Source organism: Carassius gibelio, chromosome A17, assembly GCF_023724105.1.
Source record: "Carassius gibelio isolate Cgi1373 ecotype wild population from Czech Republic chromosome A17, carGib1.2-hapl.c, whole genome shotgun sequence".
NCBI lineage: Eukaryota > Metazoa > Chordata > Actinopteri > Cypriniformes > Cyprinidae > Carassius > Carassius gibelio.
Window position 1 is genome coordinate 14416521 of NC_068387.1, and position 27626 is coordinate 14444146.

A 27626-nucleotide genomic window follows, 5' to 3' on the forward strand; every position below is an offset into this window, starting at 1 on the left:
AGTCTTTCTCAGTACAGACTTCTGTATTAGAATCCTGTCAATCATTATTCGTTATCAACTACCCGTCAAAATACAACGCTGCATTAATTGTCGAGACACGAGGCATGTTGAATATACAGATACACCATTTAATATTTATTATAGACATTTTATGTACATTTCAACAGTTGTTTTGCTATGTGGTACAATCTTTAAAATCTGTTGATTCATAGTAAATCAAAAACCTTACAAAACTCTTCAAACTGATCTGAACTTTTGGAAGACTAGAAAAAATACTTTATCGTAGTATTAATCATGCATTACACCAACAAAAAGTCTTTTGTTACACCTAAACTGCATCGTTTCCTTTAAAAATCATTGAACAGATTGGGCTAGTAGGTTCAAACCAAATATTTAGAATACATTTGATTGACAACTCCAATCCCAAAAATGAAAATTCTGTCATTTACTCGCCCTCATGTCATTCTAAACCTAAATGGCTTTCATTTGGAAGGGTTTTGATGACCATTGAGTTGCATTTCAATTCTAAAAATAGCTTTTATGTCCCAGTTATACAGGCCTGTAATCACCTCAGGGTGAGTAAAAGACAGATTTTTCATTTTGGGGTGAACTCTCCCTTTAACTTATCGTTTCTCCCCTGACTCCAGCATCATGAGGTGAATTTAAACCTGGTTTTCAACCATCCAAGAAACGGGGTGTATAACAGAGCTTTTGTATTAACCCATACACGTTAATTTCCTATCAGATAACCCGTGGGGTCGGTTAGCAACAGCCCAGTCTTTGAGTTACCATAAAGCTACGCTCGGAACAAAGGATAAGACTATCCACAAACTGAAAATAAATAGCAATCGGATATCTTACCTGTGATACTTAAACTCATTTTACAGTAAGGTGTACAGAAACATCACATAGTGACAGGATGCTGCAGTTTATTTGTAAATTCCTAAAAGCTCTCAGGACACCACGCGCTGTGCTTCTACTAGCGTACAGTCTCTCCGTTAGGTGATAAAACAATGATAAAGCAATGTAGTTTGCACTCATCCAGGGTTTCCAGAGACACAAGACCTTCATGAAAGAGAACCGCATAAAATGGAGGGCTTGAGTGGGATTCTAGTCCCTTTAAATTTATGACAGTCTTTATTTATATAAAATTGATTATAAAAACTATACTTTTTTTACACAAAAAAGAAACAAACGCTAAAGGTATGAACAATAGGGTTCATACCGCTACATTAGGGTGAGGATGACGACTGAGATTAGGGTTTGGTTTATGGCTCGGCAGGGGGCGGGACTCAGTTCCTCTGGTGCCCGGATGATGGTCGGTGACACCTACTTATTGATGAACATGATAACCACTCCATGGTCACTGAAACATACCTACAGGACACATTATCAGCTCAGGTCAAAACCAGTCAAAAGGCTACAAACACTGGTTTCACTCCAGCTTTGACCTACAGTAAATTACAGATATGGTTTCTTTTTTTTTCTTTTGAGAAAAAAAAAAGAAAAAAGAAGTAAGATTAAAACTGAATGAGCACTCCACACTGGCTTCGGAAAAACACGGCCCGTCCCCGTCTTGGCACCTGGTAATGTTGTGTGTGTGGTGTGGGTTTGACAGCGAAGGTGGAAGCCACTTCAATGTAGTGTGAGAAATGCTACGCTTGTTACACAAGGCAGTGAAGCAGTCCTTTCTTTCTCTCATCTTCTCGTATGCGTTCATTCGGATGTTCTTTTATACAAACACTTTGGCCAGGGCATCAGCTCCGGCACTTCCTATGTATGCCTTAGATGGGTGGAAGGCAACGTCGTATATGGCCTCGTCTGACTTTTTCCTGTGCGCTGTATCCTCGTGGATGCACGTCTTGCTGTCCATGTTCCACAAGCGGATGGAACTATCATGACCTGTGTAAGATGAAGAAGAGACACTGAGATAGTTTTGCACAAAATTTTCATTCTGTCATTATTTCCAAATCTCTGTGAATTTTGTTCTTCAGTGGATAACATGTTTACATGCAATAAAGGATAAATGAAGGGAAAAGAGCCGTAGGGAAAAAAACAAAGGAAAACAAAATCACTTACTTCCTGACAACAAGTAGATGCCATTTGGATCTATAGCCAGACTAGTAACAGCATCCAAGTGAGCAACCATTGCATGGATGGCTTTACCTAAAAATAAATAAATAAAAAATAAAAATAAAAAAAAGATTAATCCCAGAAAAAATTATTAATCCCAGAAATGAAACTTCAACAAATCTGACATTTTTGCCTCTGGATATTAGTGACTTCTGGCAAAATATAACTAAAACAAAAAAATGTTTCATGAACAAACAGTACATAATTAAATGAACTAAATAACTAATACAAAATGAGAATATAAAAAAGCAGTTACATAAGAAATTCAGTCACACACAGTAGTCTTTTTAAGTACTTCTATTCAGCAAGGATGCACTGAATTGATCAAAATGTATAATGTTCCACAAGATTTCTTTCTGAAATGTATGCGGTTCTCTTGAATTTTCTAGTCATTTCAAAAATCCAAGAAAACGTATCACAGTTTATAGAAACATATTAAGCAGCAAGTTTTTGTTAACTGTGATGATAATACTTGAGCATCAAATCAGCATATTCGGATGATTTTTGAGAGATCATGTGACACTGAAGACTGGAGTTTCTTTACATTTTAAAATACAATAAAAAAAACCCACCTGATTTATTATCAAAGAACTTGATGTGTCTATCCTCGTGAGCGGTGACTGTGATTGGCAGGGTGGGGTGGGTGACTACTTTATTAATGTGATTGCCAAAAGGAATAGCTGCAACAAAACAGAAGAAACTAAACATCAGAAATCCAGTTCTCACATTTTCTGAACTATATTGAAACATTACATCACATTTCCACAAGTGCACTCTGATTTTAAGAACAAATGTGAAGGACGTACTGCTCTCTCCCTGAGCGGAGAATACCAAGACGGGCTGTGACGTCTCTAGATCGTAAACAACGACATCTCCCGTGTTGTAAGATGCCACCATATGAGCTGGATCACAGCCGTTGAAATCAACTGATGTGGGAACACCATGATCTGAAAAACAGAAATGAGTTTGCCAACATGTCAATCGATTACAGAATACTGCATACAAGAGACTTCACACTCACTTCTGTCGGAGTTAAATGTGCTGAGACACGGTGACTTCTCCTGAGGGTGCCACAGCTTGATCGTCCCATCAGCTGAACACGAGAGCAGTCGGTTTTTGATTCCACTGTAAGCCAATCCCCACACAGCGTCACTGTGACCCAACAACGTACCGGCCAACACGCTGGGATCTGAGGGAAAGAGAGGACACACATGGAGAAGACACTAGTGACCAGGCAGGTTTCCTACTTTTAAGTTCTATCAAAATGATAAGTCATAACTACATGTATTTGATCTTCTCACCATATGTGTCGTAAGGGTCTACATTAGAGCTGGGGATGTTCCAACACTGTATTGTTGAATCAATTCCACCACTAAAACACTGTTCGCCACTCGAGGTCACAGCCAATGAGAGCACAGGTCCACTGCAGCAACAGAACAATCAATGTTAGGGTCCGAAAGTCCCAACAGATTATATTATTGTTGGTCCTAAAAAGTGCTTGGCAACACAAAGTTTTATGAATGTAAATTCATTAGGTAGGAAAATATCAAATCAATTGTTTTTATTTTATTTTAACACATTTATAAAATTAAACAACTTTTAATATAGCACATAGTTCTTGTTTTGAGAAAAAATATTTTGTCTTTAAATCCTCAAGTGCTATCTGTAAGCAAAATTATTCATGCTTCAACTTTTTAAGCCATGCTCTAAAATAATTGGAGTAGAATCTGTAAAAATAAAAACATGGTAAAAATTTGTTACACATTTAAATCCTTATCCAGTAAATCAAAAACTGGAAAAGCAACAAAAGAGCTTAAAATCGTTGTGGACGATGGTGGAGTCAAAATGAGTGAGAACCTCTTTTCTACAATGGGCAGGTCGCCCCCTGATGGACAGCATCAGGTTGACATCACATGACCAGCTCTGTCATATGCGTATATGACCAGCTACATTACTAACCAGAATAATCAAGCCATCTGCTGGGACTTCAATCACTCAATCAACAGCTAGACTGTTTATATATAATGCAGAAGTCAACTGCTTTCCACCAACAACATAACAAAAAGTTCTGGCAAGAAATCTCAGAAATGAATACACTTAAACATCTGGACCAGTATGTGTCAGTATAGTGCACAGGTGTCAAAGTCAGTTCCTGGAGTTCCACAGCCCTGCAGAGTTTAGCCAAGCCTGCAACCTTTAGTCAAAAAAGCTTAGCGGCTAATGCTTACTCTTTGCTTTGGCAGTAAGTGGGAAAGGAGAAGAGACCCCCTTTTTTTTTTCTTTTAAAGGATGTTAATGGGGAGGCTTGTTTCACTACGCTGAATAAACAGCCTTATTTAATTATTTGAAAGCCTATCGGCTAATCTTCAACATTTTACACTAAGCAATACTTTTTGGTTTAACTATTTTTAGAGTTTTCACCAAATAAAATGCCATTTTATAAGACGTCACTGACTTTTTGCGACAGGTAAGATTCAATTTACGGTATTTCTCATTTCTATGGTGTCTGTAAACAGCGACATTGACAAAGGCTATAGTGTGATTGGTTATTAAAGGGGCCAAATGATGTTGCTAAAAATAAAATTGTGTGTATTTGGTGTAATGAAATGTTGTTTATGCGGTTTAAGGTAAAAAAAAACCACATTATTTTCCAAATAATGAAAATTATTGTTTGTCCTATATGCCCCGCCTTTCTGAAACACGTCGATTTTAACAAGGCTCATCGTTCTGAAGAGCGAGGTGTGCTCTGATTGGCCAAATGTTTCAAGCATCTGACTGAAATGTTACACCCCTCAACAAACTGTAATGGCATGTCCCGGTCAGAATACCAGCATAACAGGAAAAAACCAAAAAACCCATTACAAACATCCAGTGTGGACATAACGAATAATTATAATGACTTGCACTGTCTTTTTACACATTGCGTTGCATATCGCGCCAACAGAGAGAAAAAAAGGCATGCCTTCTTTCTGTGCACGACATTTGGGCGGCGTTATGCAAATCTTGCCACATAAGTGACAGATATGTGGGGGTGTGTTTAAACAAGCCGTTTTAGGGGGGTGAGGACAAGCCTTAACTTTTATAAAGAGTATCTCTTTGGATTTAAGAATTTAGTCTTTGCAACTTTACAGGTCTTCTTTATGCAACAAGAGCTTGTAACACTCCAAAGAAAAAGGAAAAATTTTAATTGCATCATATGACCACTTTAAGGCACATGATGCAAGTTGGCTGTTAGCTTTCTCCAGTAGTAAGTAATACAGACCCTCTCATCTCCCTAGTAAGACAAATGGTTAGAGAGCCAGACTAGTAACCAGAAGGTTGCTGGTTCGAGTCTCTTTGCTGGCAGGAGTTGTAGGTGGGGGGTGGGTGATTGAAAGGTGCTCTCTTCCACCCTCAATATCCATAGCTGAAGTGCCCTTGAGCAAGGCACTGAACCCCCAGTTGCTCCCCGGGCGCTGGATCTATAGCTGTCCACTGCTGTGTTTGTGTGTGTGTTCCCTTTTCACTGCTGTGTGTGTGCACTTGGATGGGTTAAATGCAGAGCACCAATTCTGAGTATGGGTTACCACACTTGGCAAATGTCATGACTTTCACTTCCACTTCACTAAACTCTGCTGGGCTGCGGCCCTCCAGGAAGTGAGATTGACACTCCTGGTATAAAGTATTAGTGCACTGGGATGAATAAGGGAAAACAACAACAGCAAAAATAAACCGTGGGAACACATTCTCTGAAGTGTAACCATCTCATGCACAGGCCTTCCAGAGGCCGGGAGAACACTACCTATCTGAACACATACAGCTGTGGCAATGCTTACATGTACAGTCTCATCCATACCTTCACAACACTCTATTTATCACATTTAGGATCAACTCGAATGTTTTGAAACAAATCAAAAAGCAAAAAAGTCCATAAAAGATCAGTTTTATGAAATGAATACTCACATATGCCCTCTAAACGTGTATATGGGCTCCACATCAAAAGAGGCACTTCTGTGAAGCAATATGAAACTTCGTTTAGTGGTTTGTTTGGAACATGAATGTTGCATGATAAAATCAATGCGCTTCTCGAGCACATTGTAGAAAAAAAACAATCCCAAGACATCCCTTTCCCTGGAAAGCCACAGCGAACACATACTTTTTGGCAGGAACTGTTTTCTGGAGGTTCCACAGTTTGAGGGTGTGGTCTTCTGAGACTGTGACCAACACCGGTTCCACAGGATGGAAGGCCAGGCCCCGCACTCCATCAAAGTGGCTTCGCAGGGTGTATTTGGGATTCCATGTCTTCCTGAACACGTTCTCATTGGCTGGCAGCTAAAAATAGAGGGAGAGGGGAGGGGCCGTCGTAGAGGCATTTTAACAACTGTGAAATGAAACGTGGAGATTGCAGGTCGACTGACTGTGAAGCATTAGGATAGTTGTCCTATTTGAGCTCACAGCAAACCAGCTTGGACAACTGAGGTCCTCTGTTGACCTTAATACAGAATTAAACTAATAGGGCTTTTTTTTTTAAATCACTGTCATATAGGTAATATTGACTTGTAGCCTAAATGATTAACTAACAATCTGGTCCACATAAAGTTCTTTATTTGAAGCACAATTCTTCAAGAAAGAGAACTTACTGAAAAAGTGTTGGTGCTTAAAATGCTTCACTGAGCTGAAAATTAAACTTAAAACATCTCAAGATAAATAAAATAAAAAGAAAGGCTTTAAAAGGAACATCTCATGGCTCAATGTCTTATGGACTATCCTCGATTGCAGTCACATGCCCCTCGGATGGCCAACTCCTGTAGTTTAGTCTTCTTGATCTTTGGCCTTGGTTAAACCAGCTGGACACACTCTTTCTAGCATCGTAATCTTCTCTCTACACTGATTCTGATCAGATCTTCCACTGTGTCTGAATGAAGGGATGCTCTAGTGTCTGATTTGAACAGCTAAACAGTCCCTAAACAGCTTCTACTACTGTTTCAGCTATTAAAATAGTTCAGTTTTGTATGTATTAGCAAAATGATTGTTTCATTTAGTTTTTTATTAAGTTAATTTAGAAAAACGTTTGGTGCATTTTTTGTTAAATATGTTTTATTTTTTTTTATTTTAAAGTAATGACAAAGCAGCCAACGGCAGACAGAGAGTCTATGTTTGATCAATTTAACCTTCTCAAATCATCACGACTTACCTAAAATAAAATATATCGATATAAAACAGTTCAAGCATATAACAATGTTTAAACTTTAGACTCTATACACTATACACTCTCAGAAAATAAAGTACATATTTGTACCTTTAGGGGTACAATGGCTTGTCACTGGGGCTGTACCCTCAAGGGTTGTACCTTTGGGGACAGAAATGGACTCCTACTGTACCCCTATTTCTGACAGTGTATCCAATAGTTTGTGCGGAGACGCTTCAGGAGATGCCAGCGTGATCACTTGCATTTTTTTCAGTGGATACGCCATGATTTTTGCTCATAAGAGTAACACATTCATAACTAGAGCTGAGGATCTTTGCCCAAACCGTCGGGTCCCATTGGATCTTAATTTATATAATTTTACAAAGGCTCGGGCTTGCCCTCTTCTTTGCATAGTAAATGATCAGTCATGTGATGCGTTTCGATTAGCGCGAGAAGGATTATGTTTTGGTTGCACCAGCAACTAAAGCAAAGTCTGAGGTGTGGAAAAGTTTTGACCATGTTTATAATGAGAATAATGATTGAATAATGAAACACCGTCAGTGAGCGCAGGAACCAGGAATTCAATATTTTTTTTCAATTGTTTAATTAAAGGTTTTTCAAATGATAATTAAATATTAATTGAATCTTAAATTCATAATGTAGACAGAATATATATAGGCTAATGTTGGCATTATTCTTTTATTAAATGTCAGCTGTTAGTGGCGAAGCAAATCCGGTGGAGCCTTTATCTTAATTTCGTTATTGCCAAATACTGGTCTTAATTTAGAATTTGTTAAGAAAATACAAAGAAAGAAAGTTTTTATTGGTGCGTTGTCTATTTATAGGCTAAATGAGCCTATGCCTATTTAGAGTGCTGAGATGTTAAGATGTCACAGAGGACTTATTTTATTTCTTTATTCCAACTTCCAAGTGGCCTATAACATACGTTAGTCATGAAAAAATTATTAAAAACATGTATAAATGACTCACTCTTGACATAAGGTAAAGAGCTGTGGGCGTGCAAACATTTGAATAATGTCAGGCTGTAATTGGGTTTGGGCTTTTAAAAAGCTGTCAATCAAAATGTACTTGTCGGTCTCGGCTCCTGTCAGGCCTAACTTTTAAGGCCCGATTACAGCTCTATTCAAAACTGCAAAGGGTCTACTTTTATTTGTGTGCACTCACAATATCAACAAAACGTTGTGCTTTATGCTGTGTTGTCTTTAACAGGAATACAAAAATGAATCGACACTCAGTGAAAACATGCCTCAAAGACATGATAAATATATCTATAGAAAGCTTTAAATGACTACTTAACGAAATAAAACAAACTGAAAACAATAACAATCTGTAAGACATGCAATTCTCTCTAAAGGCACATCCAATGACGACTAGGGATGCGCGGTATACCGATATTGCAAAAATACAGATATATAATATTTCAAATGGTACAATATCATAATTATCATAATCAAACGCTGTTTGAAATCATGTGTCGCAACGAGAGGCAACACTTCAAATCTGGCTAAGCATTTGTCTCTAGTTCATCCTGACTTATTCAAGGAGTTCATAGATCGACAGGTGAGTCCATCATTCAACTGATTTAATTTAGACTTATTCACGACGCTGATCAGCGCACATAGCCTACTAATAAGATACGGTAAACACGAAAGCTCAAACGTGCTTGCATGACATGCTGGAACCAATGAATGAAATTTAGGTCTCAATTTTTGCACTTTCAAACAATATAATAATTGAAATTGAATGAATAAAGAGATTAGCAATATCAATTTTAGTATTAGGTGATACTAAAATAAATGGCATATTACTATTACTGCCGCTGTGGCAACCCCCAGAGGAATCAGCCGAGAGAGAGAGAGTAATAGTATTAATATTAATATCACTAATATTAATGTTAGAATAACACTTTACAATTAAGCACTGAATAACAGAATAACACTTTTACAATTACATTTGTAAACATTCATTAGGTAACCTGACCTAACAGTATTATAACTTTTATTAATCTAGATGAATCAGTAATTATTATTTAAATATACTAATACTAGTTTAGCATGTTAATAATACTTTATGGAATCCATTAAACTTACTGTATGTTCCCTGGGTTGGCTGTAGATTTTAGTTTTTTTGTGTGTGAACAGTTTTATACTTTTGGTTTGTACAATTGGTTCAGCAGAGTTTCAAGCGGTGTTTTTTTTTTTATTAAATTGTTTCAATTCATTTAACAGGCTGGTTATTGGTCACCTGTGGTATCGATATTGAGGTATTAGATTCTGGTACCGTACCGAAGCCAAAATTGTGGTATTGAGCCATCCCTAATGAGGATATGGCAAGACAGGCAACACTAGTTTATTAGTAAATAATTCAAATATCTCCTTACTATTTCCCCCGTCACATTTATGATAATTACTTATGAAAATGAAAATTGGCCCAAAGCCTGGCTCGAGAGGCGTAAAAAAGGTTGCGGACCATCAGACTCGGGCCGAAATGCAGGGCTCTAGTGTCTGAACCACAAGGAAACTTTCGGAGTCGCAAAGACTTTCCCCCCACCTAAAAAACGGCTGGTCGCACCGGTGCAACCTCTGATTTTTTTTAGTCGCATCATTGAGAAATTAGGTCACATGTGCGACCAAATTGGTCGTACTCTAGAGCCCTGACTAATATAGTCCATGACATTTGAGTATACAGGACCAGCTGTTTTTATAACTGTTAATTGATGGTCAACAATTCAGACTGCATATAAAAACCTGACCTTAAAAAGGAACATAGCTTTTTTTTTTAAGTAGAGGCTATTATTTATTATATATAAATAAATATATATATTTATAACAGAATAGAATATTATCAAATCAGAGGAGCAGTAGTCTTTGTCAAGCTGGGGTACTTACATCATAGCTGTATTCACCCTCGTCATTGGGATTCAGATCTGCGAGTGCTCCGAGGCCCAGCACACTTTCCAACATGTCATCAGAGCCCATGATAAGGGACTTGCTCCCACCACGATTGAATGGCAAAGGCTCAACTAAGAATAGGAAAGAGAAGAGAAGGGCCCAGTAAACAAGGTGCCACACCTTGTAGTGAAAAACAGGACTTGAGTAAAAGACAGTTTAACACAAACACATCAGCAGTTCAATAACAGAATTTCAGCTTTAATATGACACCAGCCTCTGGTAATAACCTCAACGTTCGGTTCTAAAAATCGAGGTAATCAATTTCACTTCTAATAACTGATGTAGAGCAATTTAATATATATAATGTTACTGCAACATATTATAATAGCTCGAAATATTTATACTTTCCAATAAATGTTTCATAAAATGCAATTTAATGAACTTAATTTCATTAAGGTTTTTTTTCCTTTACAAATTGTTTTGTATTATGCATTTTGTAATAGGAATTACTTTAGTATATAATATTATGTATTATTTTTCTATATTAATTTCTATAGTTTTATCTTTAAAAATTATTTTTTTAAACGTTTGTTAGAACCATACACTGTGCAACCCTTATAGATACAGTCATAAGAAAATATATATAGCACTTTTGGTTAAAAATGTCTTGATTTTTCACACATCACACACATATTTTACCAAAAATGTATGTCCTATATATAGTGACTTTTACATAAACCTTAGTTTAGAAGTGGGTCAGAACAGACAGAAGAGAATAAGACAAAAAGAGTCAGATGAAAGCAGAAGTGAAGATGTGGGATGGATGCAATGAACTGATGTGTTTGACATAGCTGGCTCTGGTCGGAGCAGTAAGAGAATCTCCTGTGCTGGAAGCTGTCAGGAATGCTGATGCAGCAACTGGCCTAATTAAGATGTGCCACAAAGCACTGACTGAAAGTAGGCAGTGATTTTTGTAACGAAATACCACTAACATTCCAAGTATTCTGTACCGCTATGACAGCTTTGACTTAAGCCATCATTCACATTGATGTACGCCTACTATGCTCGTCTAGACACACTACGGTTAAAAAGTTTGGGGTCTACAGATCTGAAACAAAAGATTTTTACTAAAATATACAAATACTACTAGAAGTGTTATATATTTTGCTGACTTTTTACTTATACAAAATTTGTCAAAGAATGTTTAAATCCAGAGAAATAAGAAATTTTATCTGGTGACACGGACCGTGTCCTTAGTGTAATTGTGTCGCCTGCCAATGACATCATACACCCTTTGTTGGTGGTAGCACGTGCAAAGCATGCAATGACTGTGACAACTTTGACATTTGAAAGGATACTATGTCAAAGTTATTGCTTCCTTATTCAAACTGCTTTTCTTTTTCATGAATATACGGTTGACCTGAAGAATGAAAGCACTTGGAAGATTATGAGCTATAACACCGCTTATCAACACTAGGGGTGTGACAATACACTTAGCTCACCAGATGAGACAAAATACAGATACTTGGTTCACTAGAACGTGACAATATTTTAATACCATTTTAAATAAATTTTCAATGACAAAATATTTGTCATATGCCTCCAAGTAATATGAACATAACTAACTAAAAGGGTTAGTTCACTGAAAAATTTACATTATGTCATTAATGATTCACCCTCATGTCGTTCCAAACCTGTGAGACCTCCGTTCATCTTCGGAACACTTACCAGGTGTGCCCGGAGCGTGAAAGGAAAACAACCAACAATTCCTAACACTACACTGGATGCGAAAAAAAAAAAAATAGAACAACTGATCAATAACATAGATTCATTATATATAGATCATTATACTACGGGGCCGTTGAATGCTTGAATCTGACTGGCTGACGAACGTTCTGAGGTGTGCAATTATTTTCTGGGAAACGCATGGCGAATGTAGTGATGTCTATCAGCCATCGGCAGCCAACCCTAGTGTGAACAGGACTATTTCAAAAATCCCAATAAATATGTTCTGCCATTCATTTTGTTCTTATGGAGATGATATGATTACTCTGCACTGTTTACAAAGTTATTCTATGTAAATATAAGCTAGATGGACATCTTTGACCATTGCGCCTCACATGCTTTTTGTCACGCCTCTCCATTCTTCAGGGCTGTGACTCTGCAGTTGGATACCATTATGGGCATCTCGTGTTTATAAAAGCAAAACATTCTGGTTGGCTAGTAATGTTAGGTTGGTTGGGAATGAAAGCTGCTCCTCTTATACTATTGGTAGGTGAACTCATGGACTCAAAAGTGATATCCAATCAATAAGATTTTTTTATTTTTTTATGTAGGATTTTTGTTTGCATGACAGAGATCCAGCACGGTGCCGGAGAACTTTATGCCCTGCTCCCACGATTCCACACTCAGTCTCAGTCACGGCCTCATCAAACTACGCCTTTGTTTCGTTTGAATACATGCCCTCTAGCTGTGAAAACATACATATTGTATCTTTAATTGCAGGTCATATTTCAACACATGACAATAGACCTGAGGCACTCCTTTTGAGATGTGCCCTACTTCATTACAGATCTTTAATCTATAGAAGAAAGTTCCACGCAATTCTGAGTTTCTCTCTCACTATCTACAATTTATTTGGAATTGAAAGATTTTTTTTTTTTAAACACAATGTTTATGAAATAAATGTTGTCTATTTAAAGTGGGCAAGCACTCATTTACCCCACTCTGTGCCGTCTCCTGAACTCCGAGCCTCCCCGGCACCTTCTCCATCCTCTGCATTTACCAAAAAGTCAAACTCCTTCAGTGCCTCCTCTGTGTCAGGGTCATCAGGTAAGTCGGAAGCCAGACCTTCATTTCCGACCTGGAAAAGTTATCATCATAGGATACATTACATAAACAATCATACTGAGAACAATAACTAACAAAAATTGTTACGCACCTTTATTTTATGTTTCTTTATTCTACGTTTATTACTCCTGTCAGGCACATCCTCCATTGTATCCCCCTCATCATCTTCCTCTTCATCACTATCGTCGGCATTTTCTAAAAAATTAAATGTCTCCAGAACCTCTGGATTCCTGTTAGACCAAAGGCATAATGAGAAATGCTTTACAACAGCTAACATGGAAATCGTCCCTTTAACTTTTATATTAATCTATAAATCAACCCAAAAGAAATTCAAAAGATATCTGTACCTTTTTATGTCTTGTCCCTTTCTTTTAGCTGGAGACTCTCCTCCATTGAGAATTTGCTCTAGGTTCTTGGTTTCCACAGAACCGTTCTGCTCGGAGCCTGACAGCCCCAGTAACGACCGCACTCTCTGCGACCGGACATCCAGTATTGTGTCCGTATAACCTACTTCTTGAAGATATCTTGAAGGATAGGTGACAAGAGGTATAAAGACAGTCAGAACACAACTCAGACAATCATAAGCAAGCCCTGAACTGAGCCGGACTGATACTTTCACACCCACATATATTGTTTCATTCAGAGAAGCATAAACTACTTACTGTCTGAGGAGTTGCCTGCCCTGTTTCCACGTTAACTGGCTGTTCTGAGGTATAGCCGAGACCTCTGTATCTTTGGTATCTTGTTTAAGAAACAGGAAAAAAAAAAACTACATCAGTGAATGCAGAACGAAACATACATATATATACACGTACAAAAGATTGGGGTCAGTTATTTTTTCTTAAAATCCCTACTTTTATTCAGCAATGTTTTTTTATTTCAAATAAATGCTGTTCTTTTTATTAAAACATGCATCACAAACACATTAAAGGGTTACTCCACCCAAAAATTAAAATTTTGTCATTAAATCACTTACCCCGTTTCAAACCTGTAAAAGCTTTGTTCGTCTTCAGAACACAATTTAAAATATTTTGGATGAAAACAGGGAGGCTTGTAACTGTCCCATAAACCAAGTAAATGCCAAGTAAATAACAGTGTCAAGGGCCAGGAAAGTATGAAAAGCATTGTAAATAGTCCATCTGCCATCAGTGATTCAACTGTAACGTTATGAAGCGTCAAGGGTACTTTTGTACACGAAAAAAACAAAAAATAAAGATTTTATTCAACAATTCCTCTCCTCTGTGTCATTTTAGGAAATCTTAGCTGTAAACAGATGTACGCCGCAGATGCCATGTTTGCTTTCAAACCAAAGTGTAAAAAATAAAATAAAAACAATAAAAAAACTAAAACTTCTCTTTGTGGCCCGGCTGATACAGAGGAGCATAAGCCATCTGCGTACAGCTCAGATTCCCCAAATTGGCGTTATGCTGATTTGGAGAGACACAGAGAAGAGGAATTGTTGAATAAAGTCGTTATTTTTGTTTTCTTAGCGTACAAAAAGTATTCTCGTCGCTTCATATTTTTACGCTTGAATCACTGATGGCAGATGGACTATTGACAATGCTTTTCATACTTTCCTGGACCTTGACATTTATTTATTTGTCAATCTATGGGAAAGTCTCAAGCCAACTGGTTTTTATCCAAAATATATTAAATTGTGTTCTGAAGACGAACAAAGCTTTTACGGGTTTGGAACGACATGGGGGTAAAGTGATTAATGACAACATTTCCATTTTGGGTTGGAGCATCCCTTTAAGCAGCATGACTGTTTTCAACACTGATAAGAAATGTATCTTGAGCAGCAAATCAGCATATTAGAATGATTTCTGAAGGATCATATGACACCAAAGATGACTGTAAATTCAGCTTTGCCATCATAGGAATATATTACATTTTTAAATATATTAAAATAAAACAGTTACTTCAAATTATATTTCACAATATGGGCTTACTATTTTTACATTATTTCTGATTAAAAGAAATGCAGCCTTAAGAGACTTCAAACCTTAAAAATTGTTTGCCCACCCAAAACTTTTGAATGGTAGTGTATGTACACTTTTTCAAAAGAAGGATGTGTCCACTTACCTGATTCAAAGCTAGGCATTTTCATTTCACCTTGATTAAGTTCTGTCCCATATTTTAATTTATGGTATTTTGCTCTGGTAACAGAAGAAATAATCTTGGTTAAAATTCATAATATTTGTATGTATACGCAATGTTATATAACAATAAATAAATAAAAATACTACAGACCTTTCTTGCTTTAATGCATATTCTAACATTTTTATTCTTCTAACAAGGTCATTCTTTAAATTTTCTTGACCCTTCCTTTCTCCTTGGAGGAATGCTATTCGGGCCTGCAAGACAAAAAAGGAGGTCAAAAAGGTTAAACTAGTGTTTATATATTTTAGCTAAGTTGACAACTTGTGAATTGCATGTTATGAGAAAGACTTGGCACCAAAATAATATAGAGTAGGGGAACTATGATGTCACTTTGTAGGCCAATCGGCTGTCAGCATCACACTGGTCCACTCGACAAAAAGCCAATAGGGTTTTTCCATAGACTTCTGAATTATCATAAAAAATAAGCTCTGTGCTCAACCATAGTTCATGAAACTTACACGTTTTGTCCATCAAGATTTATGAACTTATGAACTAAAAAGCTAGAGCTAGGCTATAAACGAGCTACATCAAGGTTGCTCGCCTTCAACGTCACTCACATCATGCTTCCCACAACTTTTTTCTCTTTTTTTTTTCAGAAACATGTTCAGTGAAAAAGATTTACTCTGTGGATAAATTTTAATCCATGTTACAAGAATCTTTTAATATAAAAACTGGAGTACATACAAAACTAGAGCCAAAATTAAAACTGAAATGAATAGTTAATAATAAACAACAAGTAGTGAATAAATTAACTAATCATAACTAAAGCACATTTGAAAGCATGTATTTCTGTACTTTTTGAAATAAGGTGATTTAAAAGTAAATAAATCCTTACTAATATGAATAATTTTAAAAAAAGTGCCTCCGCATAACATTCAATAAAATTAGAGTAAATTTAATCTGGTAAGATTACATTTCATTTAGTTAATAAAGTACCACATTTCAGTGGTCAGTTACGGTGGTTACACAAAATGTTATTTTATCCTTGCTTCTAGAAAATCCTCAAACTTTCTGCTTTCGAACAGCTTCATGTGGTCGTAAACATTTAATTTTAGCATGGCTTTAAGCACTATGAATCATTAAGGTTTCACTTTCACCGTGACCACGTAAAGCCAGTAAATGTGGTGTTTACATGGAATAATCGTAATATGAGTTTACTTTATGGTACAAATGAAGAGTCTCTGCATCAGTAGGAAACAAGTAATAAAACAAGCATCTTGCTTGACTGCTCCAGGCTCCGACGCGATCGAAACAGCTGAAACAAAAAAAAACTAGAGCTGAAACAACTAATCGATTTAATAGATCAAAATCGATTATTAAAATAGTTTTCAACTAATTTAGTCATCGATTAATTGCTAAACAACTTTATTTGCCGTAAGCGGCTCATTTTGTGCATATTTTAGATCTGCGATGACCAAAGTGTGGCAGTAATGAGCCACCACAGGTTTTATTCAGCCAGTACATCAGGAGTAGCAGCGAATAGCCAATAGCTGGCCTGGTTTTATGTCACATGCTTCACGAACTGCGTCTGCAGCAGCGAGATGGTGGAGACAGACGGCAATGGAGTAAGCTTGAGAAAGAAAAGAAACAAGCGGAAGATAAAACGAATCGAACGAAATCATCCAAAGTGTGGGAGAACTTTACTTTGAGCCTTCAAAAAATAAGAGTAACCTGTAAACTTTGCACTACTGAACTGTTTAACTGTTTAAGACTTTTATTTGTGCAGATTCTCCAGTACAATGTTGTTTGCAATGTTTAGTCGTTAAAGCTGATAACATTGCTTTTTAACAGTTAACATTTAAAGATTTACAAACATGTTCTGTGATCAGTTTGTCGTTTACCAGTTCATAATTCAGTCTTGCAGCCTAATTATGACTGAATGAGAGAGGTAAATGTTTAAATGTATTTGAAATGCACTTTTTTTCCCTAAGTATTCAGAAGGCCAGAAACCAGTTTTAATTGGCTATAAGTTGCCCTGGAAAATCAGACCAAAAAATAAAAATAAAAAGAACACACAGATCTCTGATTTTCTAAAGAGGAACAAACACAAGGCCACTGGCGGGCGATGACCCAGAGGAACAGAGCTCTATAGAGGAGGTTAACATTAGCAAATGAGAGCAGCTGTGCAACTTGACCCCTCTTAAAGGCCAGGAAGTGAATGAGAGGAGGCAAGGGGAGGGGGTATTTATAGACAACCCAAACCCTCAACCTTTACTGCTCTTGCAGGCTCTCACGACAACTTTATGTGTTTGGCAGGTAAACTAGAGAAGGACATCCTTTGTGGTTTTCACAGAAACAGGAAAGATGAGGTGGTCTTCCATCATACAATATTTTCCTAAAATGCATAATGACAGATCGAAACATAGGGTTTAATACAACTCGTCAAATGAAAGTGAAGTTCTAAATTTTACTTAAAAAAACAAAGTTATGTGCATTTCATTCTGACTGGTAAAACATAGCACAACCAAGCAGGACAGGGAGACGCCAGTCCATTGATCGAGTCAACACTACCTTCACCTCATGAACTAAAATATTTAACAGTCAAACTCAAATATCTGACAAGCAATATAGCTGAGAAGCATTGTGTAATACTTTGTAAACAGAAACAGGTCCCCCAATGAAGTAACGGAAATAAATATAGTTACATAACAACTAGGGCTGTCAATTAATTTTGTGAAAATGTTTACTTTATATTATCTCCTAAAGACTTGTATCCAATGAAACTACCCTAAGAAAATGTAAGATCAAGAGAGAAAAGGCCAGTGAGAGAACACAGACTGGGCTGGGCGCTGAAAGCCGTTACGCTCTTAGAAGGAGCTTTCACACAAGACAGCTGTCTGTAGTTGTCTTCAGACTACACACATTTTGGAACGAGACTGACACACCGAGGACTGCATTACTCAAAAGCACACCGTGTGTATTATCCCGTAATAGCACTCATGATCTGATTACAAATTTTAAAAAAAAATATAATTCTCTGAGCTACACACTTATACAAACAATATTTACCATTATCTGTAACTATGGCATTACTGACTGTCATTGCAAAGAGTATGAGGTGATGAAATTCTTAAGAAGTACTGTCTAAGCATCTGGCAGAAGTCTGCTTTCACAGTCCACTAGGACTGAGTGACATGTAAAAAAATAATAATGATGATATGATATCCGATAATATTGTCTACCTACCTTGTTGCCTTGTTTTTAAACTAGTAGTCAAGTTATAATGTATTTGATATTTAACATATGATGAACATATAGGATTAAAAATGAATTCTGAGCAAATCAAAATACAATGCCCACCAATATAATATTCAGTGTTGGGCTGCAGTCATCTGCAGAACATCTTCATCTCAACTTGAAAGTTTATATTCCTATATCTCAGCTTAATAAAACAATTATATATTGTATACACATTTTTTTAAATCTGTTAAAATATTGGAATTTGTGTATTTTAATTATACCAGTCATGTTTGTGGTTTTTCATCATTATACAGTCCGTTTAAATAAATATTCAGAAACGTATGAAAAGCTACTTTTTGCCCTTTTTTCTGTTTAATATTTATTAAAATGCAGATCAAAATAGAATAGGCCTATACCCTGAATAAGGATAAATTATATTGGAACAAATACACAGATGCACGTTGCTTTTACAGTAGTCAGCGCCAAACAACAGGCAAATAAAATATAAACTGAGCTTACAAAAGTGATTCGGTCAAGATTAGTGAGGGATTTTCTTTTCTTCTGTTCTTTGATTAACATTAATGTCTGGCGGCAGTGGCTGTTGTCAATGCACCGATCCAATATACCCTGGTTTTCTTTCTCAACTCAACTCTTGACTATGGGGCTATGTAAAATAGTTTTTTCAAACTTACTAGGTTTACCATTTCGTCCCCTTGGAATTATAAGGTTCTGTCTGACATTTTATAAAAATTGAGTTATTCACATATTCTTATTCCGTCTCAACGGATTTACATTATTTGATAGATTTTTTAATGTTGTGTACATTATAGGACTTTTTGTAAAACTAAAAAAAAAACAATAAGGTTCTATCTACACAGTTGAATGGAACACAAAAACTTTGAAGCTCGATATCTCAAAACTACTCGGAATGCAGATAGAACCTTATAATTCCAAGGGGACGATTTGTCTTGTCTTACCCAATAATGCTGATAATTGTCTGTTACCTGACTGTTGACATCAACATTGCGATAATTACGAGAAATCGTCGAGATATGATAATATCGTCCAGCCCTACAATCCACCCCCACGTTCCCATCGCTGGAATCAATGTGTGAGGTCACTCGATTGAGACGCCTCACAGGCAGCTCGGGGGAAACATAGTGAGATCACTGGCCCAAACTAGAGCCTTACAAAGGAGCAAGCTGCAGCGCGTGGGGGCAAGAATAGCCCTCACCGACGCATGACACATTCCACCATACAGTTGTCAGATTAATGAGTTAACAGCAGCGAACATTACAAGCTAATGACCATTTTACGAACTGTCGACTAACCCGTCGTCTGACATACTATCTCACGAAAGCTGTTTGATAAATTTCTTTGAAATAAACTGTACTGGATGAAGACAACTTTTAAAAGGCCACTAAATTGTAAGTTGACTATCAAAAGTGCTGGTCGATTTACCCAAAAAGCATAAACTCTGTAGCGCTATGAAAAAATAGTTCTGTTTGAACATTGCTCGGTTTGACCAACCAGTCGGGAAACCTATTTGTGCAATTCTGTTATGTTGACACGCTTCAGAAGCCTGACCTATAGCTGAACAACCTGCATATCATCAAAATATCTCTTTCAACATCTTTTATTTTATACATCATCCAAAACCTATGTCTACACTACTGGTCAAAAGTTTGCATTTATTTTATCATATAGTAAATAAATTAAAAACAGTAAAATTGTGAAGCTACTATTGTTTAAAACAACTGGTCTCAATTGAAATATATTTTAAAATTGAATTTTTTTCATGAAGCTGAATCTTCATTACTACAGTTTTTGATTTCACATGATCCCCATAAGCATATGCAGATTTTTGCGCTTGAGAAACATTGATTATAATGAAAAAATTGTGGTTGTGCTGCTTTTTGTGCAAAAATATTTTTTGTGGAAATAGAAATATTTCGTTACATTATAAATATATAATATATAAAAAGGAAGTAAACACTGTAGCCAACAGGGCACTCTGTAATCTGGGGAGGTTGTGTACATTAGGAATCATATTTTTTTTTATAAATCCAAGGTAACACTGATGTTACATACAGAACATAGTGAAAATGCCATGAGTATGACAGTGGGCAAAAGGACAAAGCGCAGCATAGTTTGAAATCACAAGTTTGTCTATTGTGCATCTCCAGTGACGCTGAACTCTGAATTGAAAACTGAATTCAACTTGCATGGACCGACCTTCATACAAAGTACACAGATCATGCAGGATATAAATGCACTTAACAAGATCGCACAGCTGGAATCAAAGTCCTTGAAATCCTTCAAGGTTCGTGAAATACATTTTTATTTATTTTACATAAAAGCAATCATTATAACATCTAAATTTCTTTGTTTAACAGTTCTGTCTGTTTTTTAGACAGAATTCTATCAGTATTAGACAGAACTGTTAAACGGCGACAGCAAAAATGAAGAGGGAGAATGTGAGCGCTGTGTGCAAAATATGTGTAAAATGCCAAATATTCCTTGGCGATATAACAGTCGAACAATTATTATATATGTCTTTATGGTCACTTTTGATCATTTTAATTTGTCCTAACTGAATAAAGTAATTCTTTACTTTATTAAGCCCACCCTTTGAACTGTATTGTAGTCAACTAGTTAAGAAAATTTACTTTTATTTATAAACCAATCAGACATTCCTTCGAGCCTGCAATTGTGCTGAAAAGAAACTGTTATAATCTTTACAAAATCTCAAGAAACCAGCTGGAATATATAAACACACTGGCACAACAAATTAAAATGAAGTCTTTGCTCACACTGCTGCTCTTGCACAGTTATTCACTTTATTGCCTAATTCAAGATCCAAACTATTCAGTGTGTAAGCAAGTAAGTTATAGTATAATCAGACTACTAAGTGAGAGCAAAAACATCTGCAGCATTAGTCATAATGGTTAAAGTTGCATCAGGGACTGACTGAATGGTCACCGTTTCACTCCTTGTTGGTCTAGCTTCCTCTTTTGTTGATCAAGGACTAATTTTCCTAAGTTGCAAATGGTTATAGCATTTCACGGCAGTCCAACACGAGCTGACACTGCGGTCGAGAAATCTTATAAACCACAAACACAAAATACTGATGATAACGATGAACCAAATAAAGGGTGAGTAGCAAGAAAAGTAAAAAACTAAAGGAAATCTGAAAGTCCTTTCCCATAGCAGGCCTGGTAAATGTGTGGGTGATATATATTTCAACTCTACAAGGGTTTCCTCAAAACATCTCCAGCATTTGTCCAACCTGTCCCATATCATAAGTTCTCTGAAAGCCAGGAGATCGTAAAACACCCCCATCATGTCGAGCTGTCATAGTCTCGTTACAATTTAAGTTGACCAACTCAAGAGTTCACCAACTAACAAACATGTAACTTGAAGCGATCAGATTACTACTTGGTTCATCCCTGTAATGCGATACATGCATTAAGATCTGAATATTAATGAGCCGAGTTAGAATTAGTAGAGCATTAAACCATTAGAAATTCACCATACCAAGTTTTTAATGATCGAGCACACATCAATAGCATGAACACAGTGTATTAATTCTGGAATAACTTGGCTAGACCTATATTTTTGGGTGATTCAGTTTCATTCTCACTTCCTAAGCAGTGCGAAGGGCTAGCGTGTGTTGGTCAATATGCTCCATAGTCATATCATCAGTATGTGAGATTGCCAAACTACGATATTATCATGCTAATTCATTGAATTATCTACTAAGATTCATAGCCGGAGAGTGAACCAACTCCAGGGTAAGGCTAAAAGCAGCCTAATATTACCGTAATCTATTAACAACACTTTTTAATCAAGTAGCATATAGATGTCATGTCATAAAATATTTTAAGATGACTGAATATGTATATAACATGATAATTACATAAAAACACTGAAAGCTCCTAATTATAATGCTTACTTTTTCTCAGCTACAGAAAACAAGCAAAGACTATTTAGATTATCAAAGAACATCACAGTGCAACTCGTAGAAAAGTTCAAAGCACAAAAGGAAGAGCATTGGACGCATAGTGTATTATATATGTGACAGTCTTTTCTTTGAACAGTTTTAAATTTCAGTTACTGTGCGCGTGAAGAACAATTCATAGTGCTCTCTGCTATAGTATTGTGATCTAATAGACACCCAGTAGAAAGTAACATGATTTAGAAAAAGCAATAAAATCCAGCAAGATAAAGGCCTTTTAAGCAAAACCACTGATCTTTATCTACAGATCAAAAATAATAACAGGAACACCGAATCATCTCGGAGATAGTTTGATCATCTTGCCTGTCATAACCGAACACGACACACAATTTTCAAAGCTGAATGGAGAATGACCGACAGCCGCAGCACAGAGAACAGTTTACATCAACTTGAATTTAACCTCTTCAATATTCATCTGTACCAAACATTAAACTATGGAACGACTTCAAAACAACTGGAATATAGTGCAAGGAAACTTTATGGTGCTTTATAATGTCTTTGTGCCTTTGTGGGGCTTGATAATAACACAATAGTATACGCACAATATCGGATTTGGATCAGTCTTGTCTGATGGCAGAATGGCAGAATCGAGGCTGGTAGCAATACTGAGTAAGTATCAGATCTGTGCATCCCTGATAATAATAATCTTCTGTAGTCTACACTATATCAAAGGCATCAGCCACTGGTGATATCTGACTATCGTCGATACATGATACTATTGTCTATCGGCACATATGTAGTGCTGGCAGGTAATACTATGGAACACTGTTGTGTTAAAACACCATTGCAAGTGTCAACAGAGTGAGGAGGGCTAGTACATATGGCCATGAACAGCTGGCCACTCACAGCCCCAAGCAGCTCTCTGATGCTTGCTGGGAAATCTCTGTCACCTACCAGATTTAAAGATCGGCAGAACAGCATTTCAGCTGCGTACACTGAACACAGACACTAAAAATACTCTGTGCTGAGGGGGACCCTATGGCTTTAATAACAGTACAATGGAAAAATACTGAAAATGTAATTGTACAATATTTATACAAGCAAAAGGTGTATAAACCAAACCAAATAGCTCATCTGAAGCAGAAATGTATATTTCAGTTAGAAATAAACAGCATGAAACTATTTAAGAAAGTGTAATATTGTTACAAAATGATTCATTAAAACTGGATGGATGCAACTACAATATCCCAATTCCAAAAAATACAACATTCACCGTTATACAAAAGTTAGTTCTGGTCATCACATTTGACTGGTTAGGGTTAGGTTATGGCTTAACACTGTTTGCGAGATTTACGAAATTTCAGAACAAAGTACGCGAGTTACAAAGTGGAAGCAAAGTGACTATATTTTACAATATTTGTTAGTGACGAAGTAGTACACAAACTACTTGTCTTTTCGTTTCAAATAGAAGATATTTGATGTTAATAACTTGTCTTTTCCAGTGCTGTTATTGTTGACTAAAACTGAAAGTACAACTATTACAATTATTTTTGTTTATTCCAATAAGGAAATCAAAATTAAATATAGGATAAATAGCAGACTTCAACAATAGAAATGTTGCCAACTACCTGAAATAAAATAAAAGTTTAAACTGAAGTACTAAATTGACCAACTAAAACTGAAGTAAAAATAAAGCTAGGCTAAATAGAAAAAAACAACAATAACTAAAACACGTAACAAAACTACAAAAATAACAAGAACTAAAATAAAATTGAAAACTGAAAATATAAAAATCACAGGCAATTCAAAATGGTAATAAAAACAATAAGGAATGTAAATATTACTAAAATAGCACTGCAATTTAAAAACTGCTGAATCGAAGCTGAAAAATACTGCTGAATACCTGTGACTGTGAATTGTTTAGCAATGATTGATTTCAGTCAGGACTTGTCCGATGGTAACATTTGAAGGAGATAATGGCAGAGATTTATATAGACATTCGTGAAAGTTGTCAAACAAAAATAAAACCTGCACTTGACAAACTCTAACATGACTCTGAAGATGGTGCTTGACCTACAAACCCTGAGCTAACCCAGATAACACTAATCAGGCCCCTTCCCCGTGTGACTGCTCGGGACATCTCTGCTAGCAGCTATGCTTACGAAGCCCAATAAACTGACAAGAAGAGTTTCACATCAATTAGAGCCAGACATCGTCAGAGCGGAACTAAACAACTATCCATTACCATAACATTAGCGAAGTCTTCGTAACGTACAAAAGAAGCTAAATGCATGAAGAGCTCCTGATAATGGACACAAACATCTGCACATAAGGCTGGAGAATCAAAACATTCATATTTAATAGCGATTCATGATTCAATATGGTTTAACGGTTAGAATGAATTGGCCTGCTGTATGTTGTTCAGTGTGCTTCGGATGATTTGGTGGCAAGTGAAGATCTGAAGCATGGAATGTGGAGCAGATAAACAAGACCAAGCCTTTTTCTGAGAAAACCTGCATGGTATGAGTGTGGGAGAGCACAAGCTGACTTCCTCTGAATAACGAAAAGTGCCCATTAAGTTTGAGCTGGGAGTCATCCTCAAAGTATGTCGCCGAACAAGTCTGTACAGGGCTGGTGAAAACTGATCGGCCTCCGAAGGGAAGACTGTTTACATAACGTAACCAGCTCCTTTCCTCATTCACAAGACGATAAACTGCCACTCTCAGCTCTAGTAAGCCTTAAAAATATGACCGCTACACACATTAACACAGGTAACATAACACTTCTAGTAATAGTTTACCCAAAAACAGTAGTGTTGCAATGTATAAAACACAGCTCACACAAAATGAAATAAAAAATGAGCTAAGACGCCTGTTTGTCATGTGGAGATATTTATCAAAATGTCTTCTTTTAAGTCCCATAGAAGTATGTACGTGGGTCATACAGGTTTGGCAACACAAAGGATGACAATTTTGGTTTTTGAGTTCACCATTCCTTTAAGAACAAGTTATTGCAGCTGTTAAAGTGCATACATAATACCGGTCAAATGGTTTTTGTGTCACACATAAAGTCTGGTTTGGTAAAAACATCAGGGTGAATAAATAAATATGATGGTGTTATATATTTGCTGATACTTTCAGATATTTAAATAAGGCGAATGATCCATCAGAAACATCAGATGTGGAGCAAAACGAGACTATCTGCTCACAGCACTCTTCAAGGAATGGTTCACCCAAAACTGAACATGAAGTCATCACTTACTCGCCCTCGTGTATTTCCCAGCCTGTATAACTTTCTTATGTGAAGTATATATGATGTTGGTCATAATGTTAGCAGCTCGCAGTATCGGTCTCCATTCACTTCCACTGTATCTCGGTCTGTTCCCACAGAATGAAGGTGAACGGTGACTGTCTGCCTAACATCTCTCATGTTAATTAGAAAGACACGGCTTCGTTTGCTTTATATTGTTTTAAAAGAACGGATATAGAGTGTCACAAAAACACAACATTAACAGTGAGGTGTGAAAGTGAATGCTATTAGCAAGGATCAATAAAAGAAGGGACGCCATATTGACCAAAACAAAATGGCAGAACAAGAGAATAGTTGACAAAGTCTGCTGGCTTTCGGTGACAGATGCCTTCTCGTGACACGATTAATCCGCTACAACGATCAATACAATCAGACCCGCTCCTGTGCTCGCGGATAAAATAATCTGACTCGATCGTACCGAGAATCGCGTAATATTGTTAATACAGCGATGTCACATTAGCTTAGCTTAGCTCAGGCCATCCACACTACGAGCGTCGCACTAGATCCCTGTATTAAAATGTAAGCATACTAATGTCATGCGTAAGTTACTTGGAGTGCTGACAGATTCGTTTATTCAGAATAACGGCAGGGTTTAAGTTAAGCATAAACGGGGCGGATAGGAAGCTCGGCGAGGGCTGTAGTAAATTGCTTAATAGATAAACGTTAAGTCTTCAATTAAAGCAGCCGATTTGATGGCAATTTGAAGTTTCTAACTAGTGTGTCAGCAAACCCACGGGTCTGTACCTGGAGCTCGGCCCTCTCCACTTCCCAGTGGGCCCTTTCCATCTCGAAACGGGCCCATTCGTGCTGGATGTAGTGTAAGATCCCCGGGATCGTGTACTGCTGGGGCCTGGGCATCTCGTCCTGCTGTTGTTGAACCATAGGCGATCCTCCAGTGCTGGGGATCTGGGGATTAATGCTGCTGTTGCCCTGCTGCTGCTGTCTCTGGGCGGCCATTCCTCCTCCTCCTCCGCCGGGCTGTTCATCCATGATTAAAAATAGGAAAGTCCTGCTAGAAGTTGCCGATTGTTTCCCCTCAGCCCTCCCTTCTTTACCGTTGGTGTAGCGATGCTACGTCGCCCTGCCCACCCCACGAAATCGGCTGGCACCTGAGCGGCTGTTGTGGGTTTCGTGTCAGCGCACGGATTTGCCGGCCGCCATTAGTCCGATCCCTGGATGTGAGTCTCCTGCTGCGGGGGGAGGGAGGGGGGACTGGCTCGCGCGCTGCATGATGGGACGCGCTGTCTGGAGTCATCAGCGACTGGCTCTAGCTGAAGATATTAAAATACGGCCTTGAAAATTAGATATACATAAATAAATTAGGTCAGACGTAAGTAAAATATAAAATAGCTTAAACTGATATAAAGATATTGTTTCTTTTCTTTTCATAATTTAAAGGTTTCGCTCAATTTTATTTCAGTTTTTTCTTTTCCTTTTTTTTTTTTTATGATGTACACAAAGGTGAAAGAAATCCACCGTTAACAATTTTACAGTAGTAACAATAATTGTAGTAACTGATATTTTGGAGAAAACCATTGGTTCTAAAGAAATTTGTTATCTTATCAATTTACAAATAACAAATGTGATCATTTTATTTACTATATATAGTAGGGCAGAGTAAAAAAATATTCAAATATAAATATATCAAATATTTCACACTCTTTCAAATTAAAAGAATTAAAGTATATAACAGCCACTGTGAAAAATATCAAATGAAAAAAAAAGCTGTATTTTTCTACATGGAGCAGGTCGCCCCCTCATGGACGCTGCCATGATGACGTCACATGACAAGCTCTGCCAAACAATCCACTTAGCAGTAATAATTTTACAGTATTAAAAATAGTTGTGGTAACTGTGGTATTTTGGTGAAAATTATTATTCACCAAAACAATTATTTGAATAATCAGTTTACAAATCACTTGATCATAGTAATTCAGAAAAGTAGCCAATGGTA

The 27626-nt window shown here is 36.9% G+C and overlaps 1 protein-coding gene across 1 annotated transcript; it reads right to left on the minus strand.

The window, feature by feature from the left end:
• Window positions 1-107: 107 nt before the first annotated feature.
• On the minus strand, window positions 108-26919 carry LOC127933284 (striatin-3). Its single transcript, XM_052530139.1, has 16 exons — window positions 26417-26919; window positions 15316-15419; window positions 15148-15221; window positions 13725-13803; window positions 13410-13586; window positions 13154-13292; window positions 12934-13075; window positions 10210-10343; window positions 6269-6444; window positions 6076-6123; window positions 3435-3556; window positions 3155-3322; window positions 2940-3080; window positions 2706-2813; window positions 2080-2166; window positions 108-1902 (listed from the first exon to the last, which is right to left on the minus strand). The coding sequence occupies exons 1-16, from the start codon at window positions 26660-26662 to the stop codon at window positions 1733-1735; spliced, it is 2115 nt and encodes a 704-aa protein (XP_052386099.1). The 5' UTR covers window positions 26663-26919; the 3' UTR covers window positions 108-1732.
• Between the last annotated feature and the right edge of the window lie 707 nt (window positions 26920-27626).

What these genes read in the sequence shown, in the direction of transcription:
- LOC127933284 (XM_052530139.1), bottom strand. Translation starts at nt 26,662, where the DNA reads ATGGATGAACAGCCCGGCGGAGGAGGAGGAGGAATGGCCGCCCAGAGA. An exon ending in GGCAGGCAACTCCTCAGACA is followed by an intron (nt 13,587 to 13,724) that starts GTAAGTAGTTTA and finishes CTATCCTTCAAG; the next exon opens with ATATCTTCAAGAAGTAGGTT. An exon ending in CTCCGCTCAGGGAGAGAGCA is followed by an intron (nt 2,814 to 2,939) that starts GTACGTCCTTCA and finishes GTTTTGTTGCAG; the next exon opens with CTATTCCTTTTGGCAATCAC.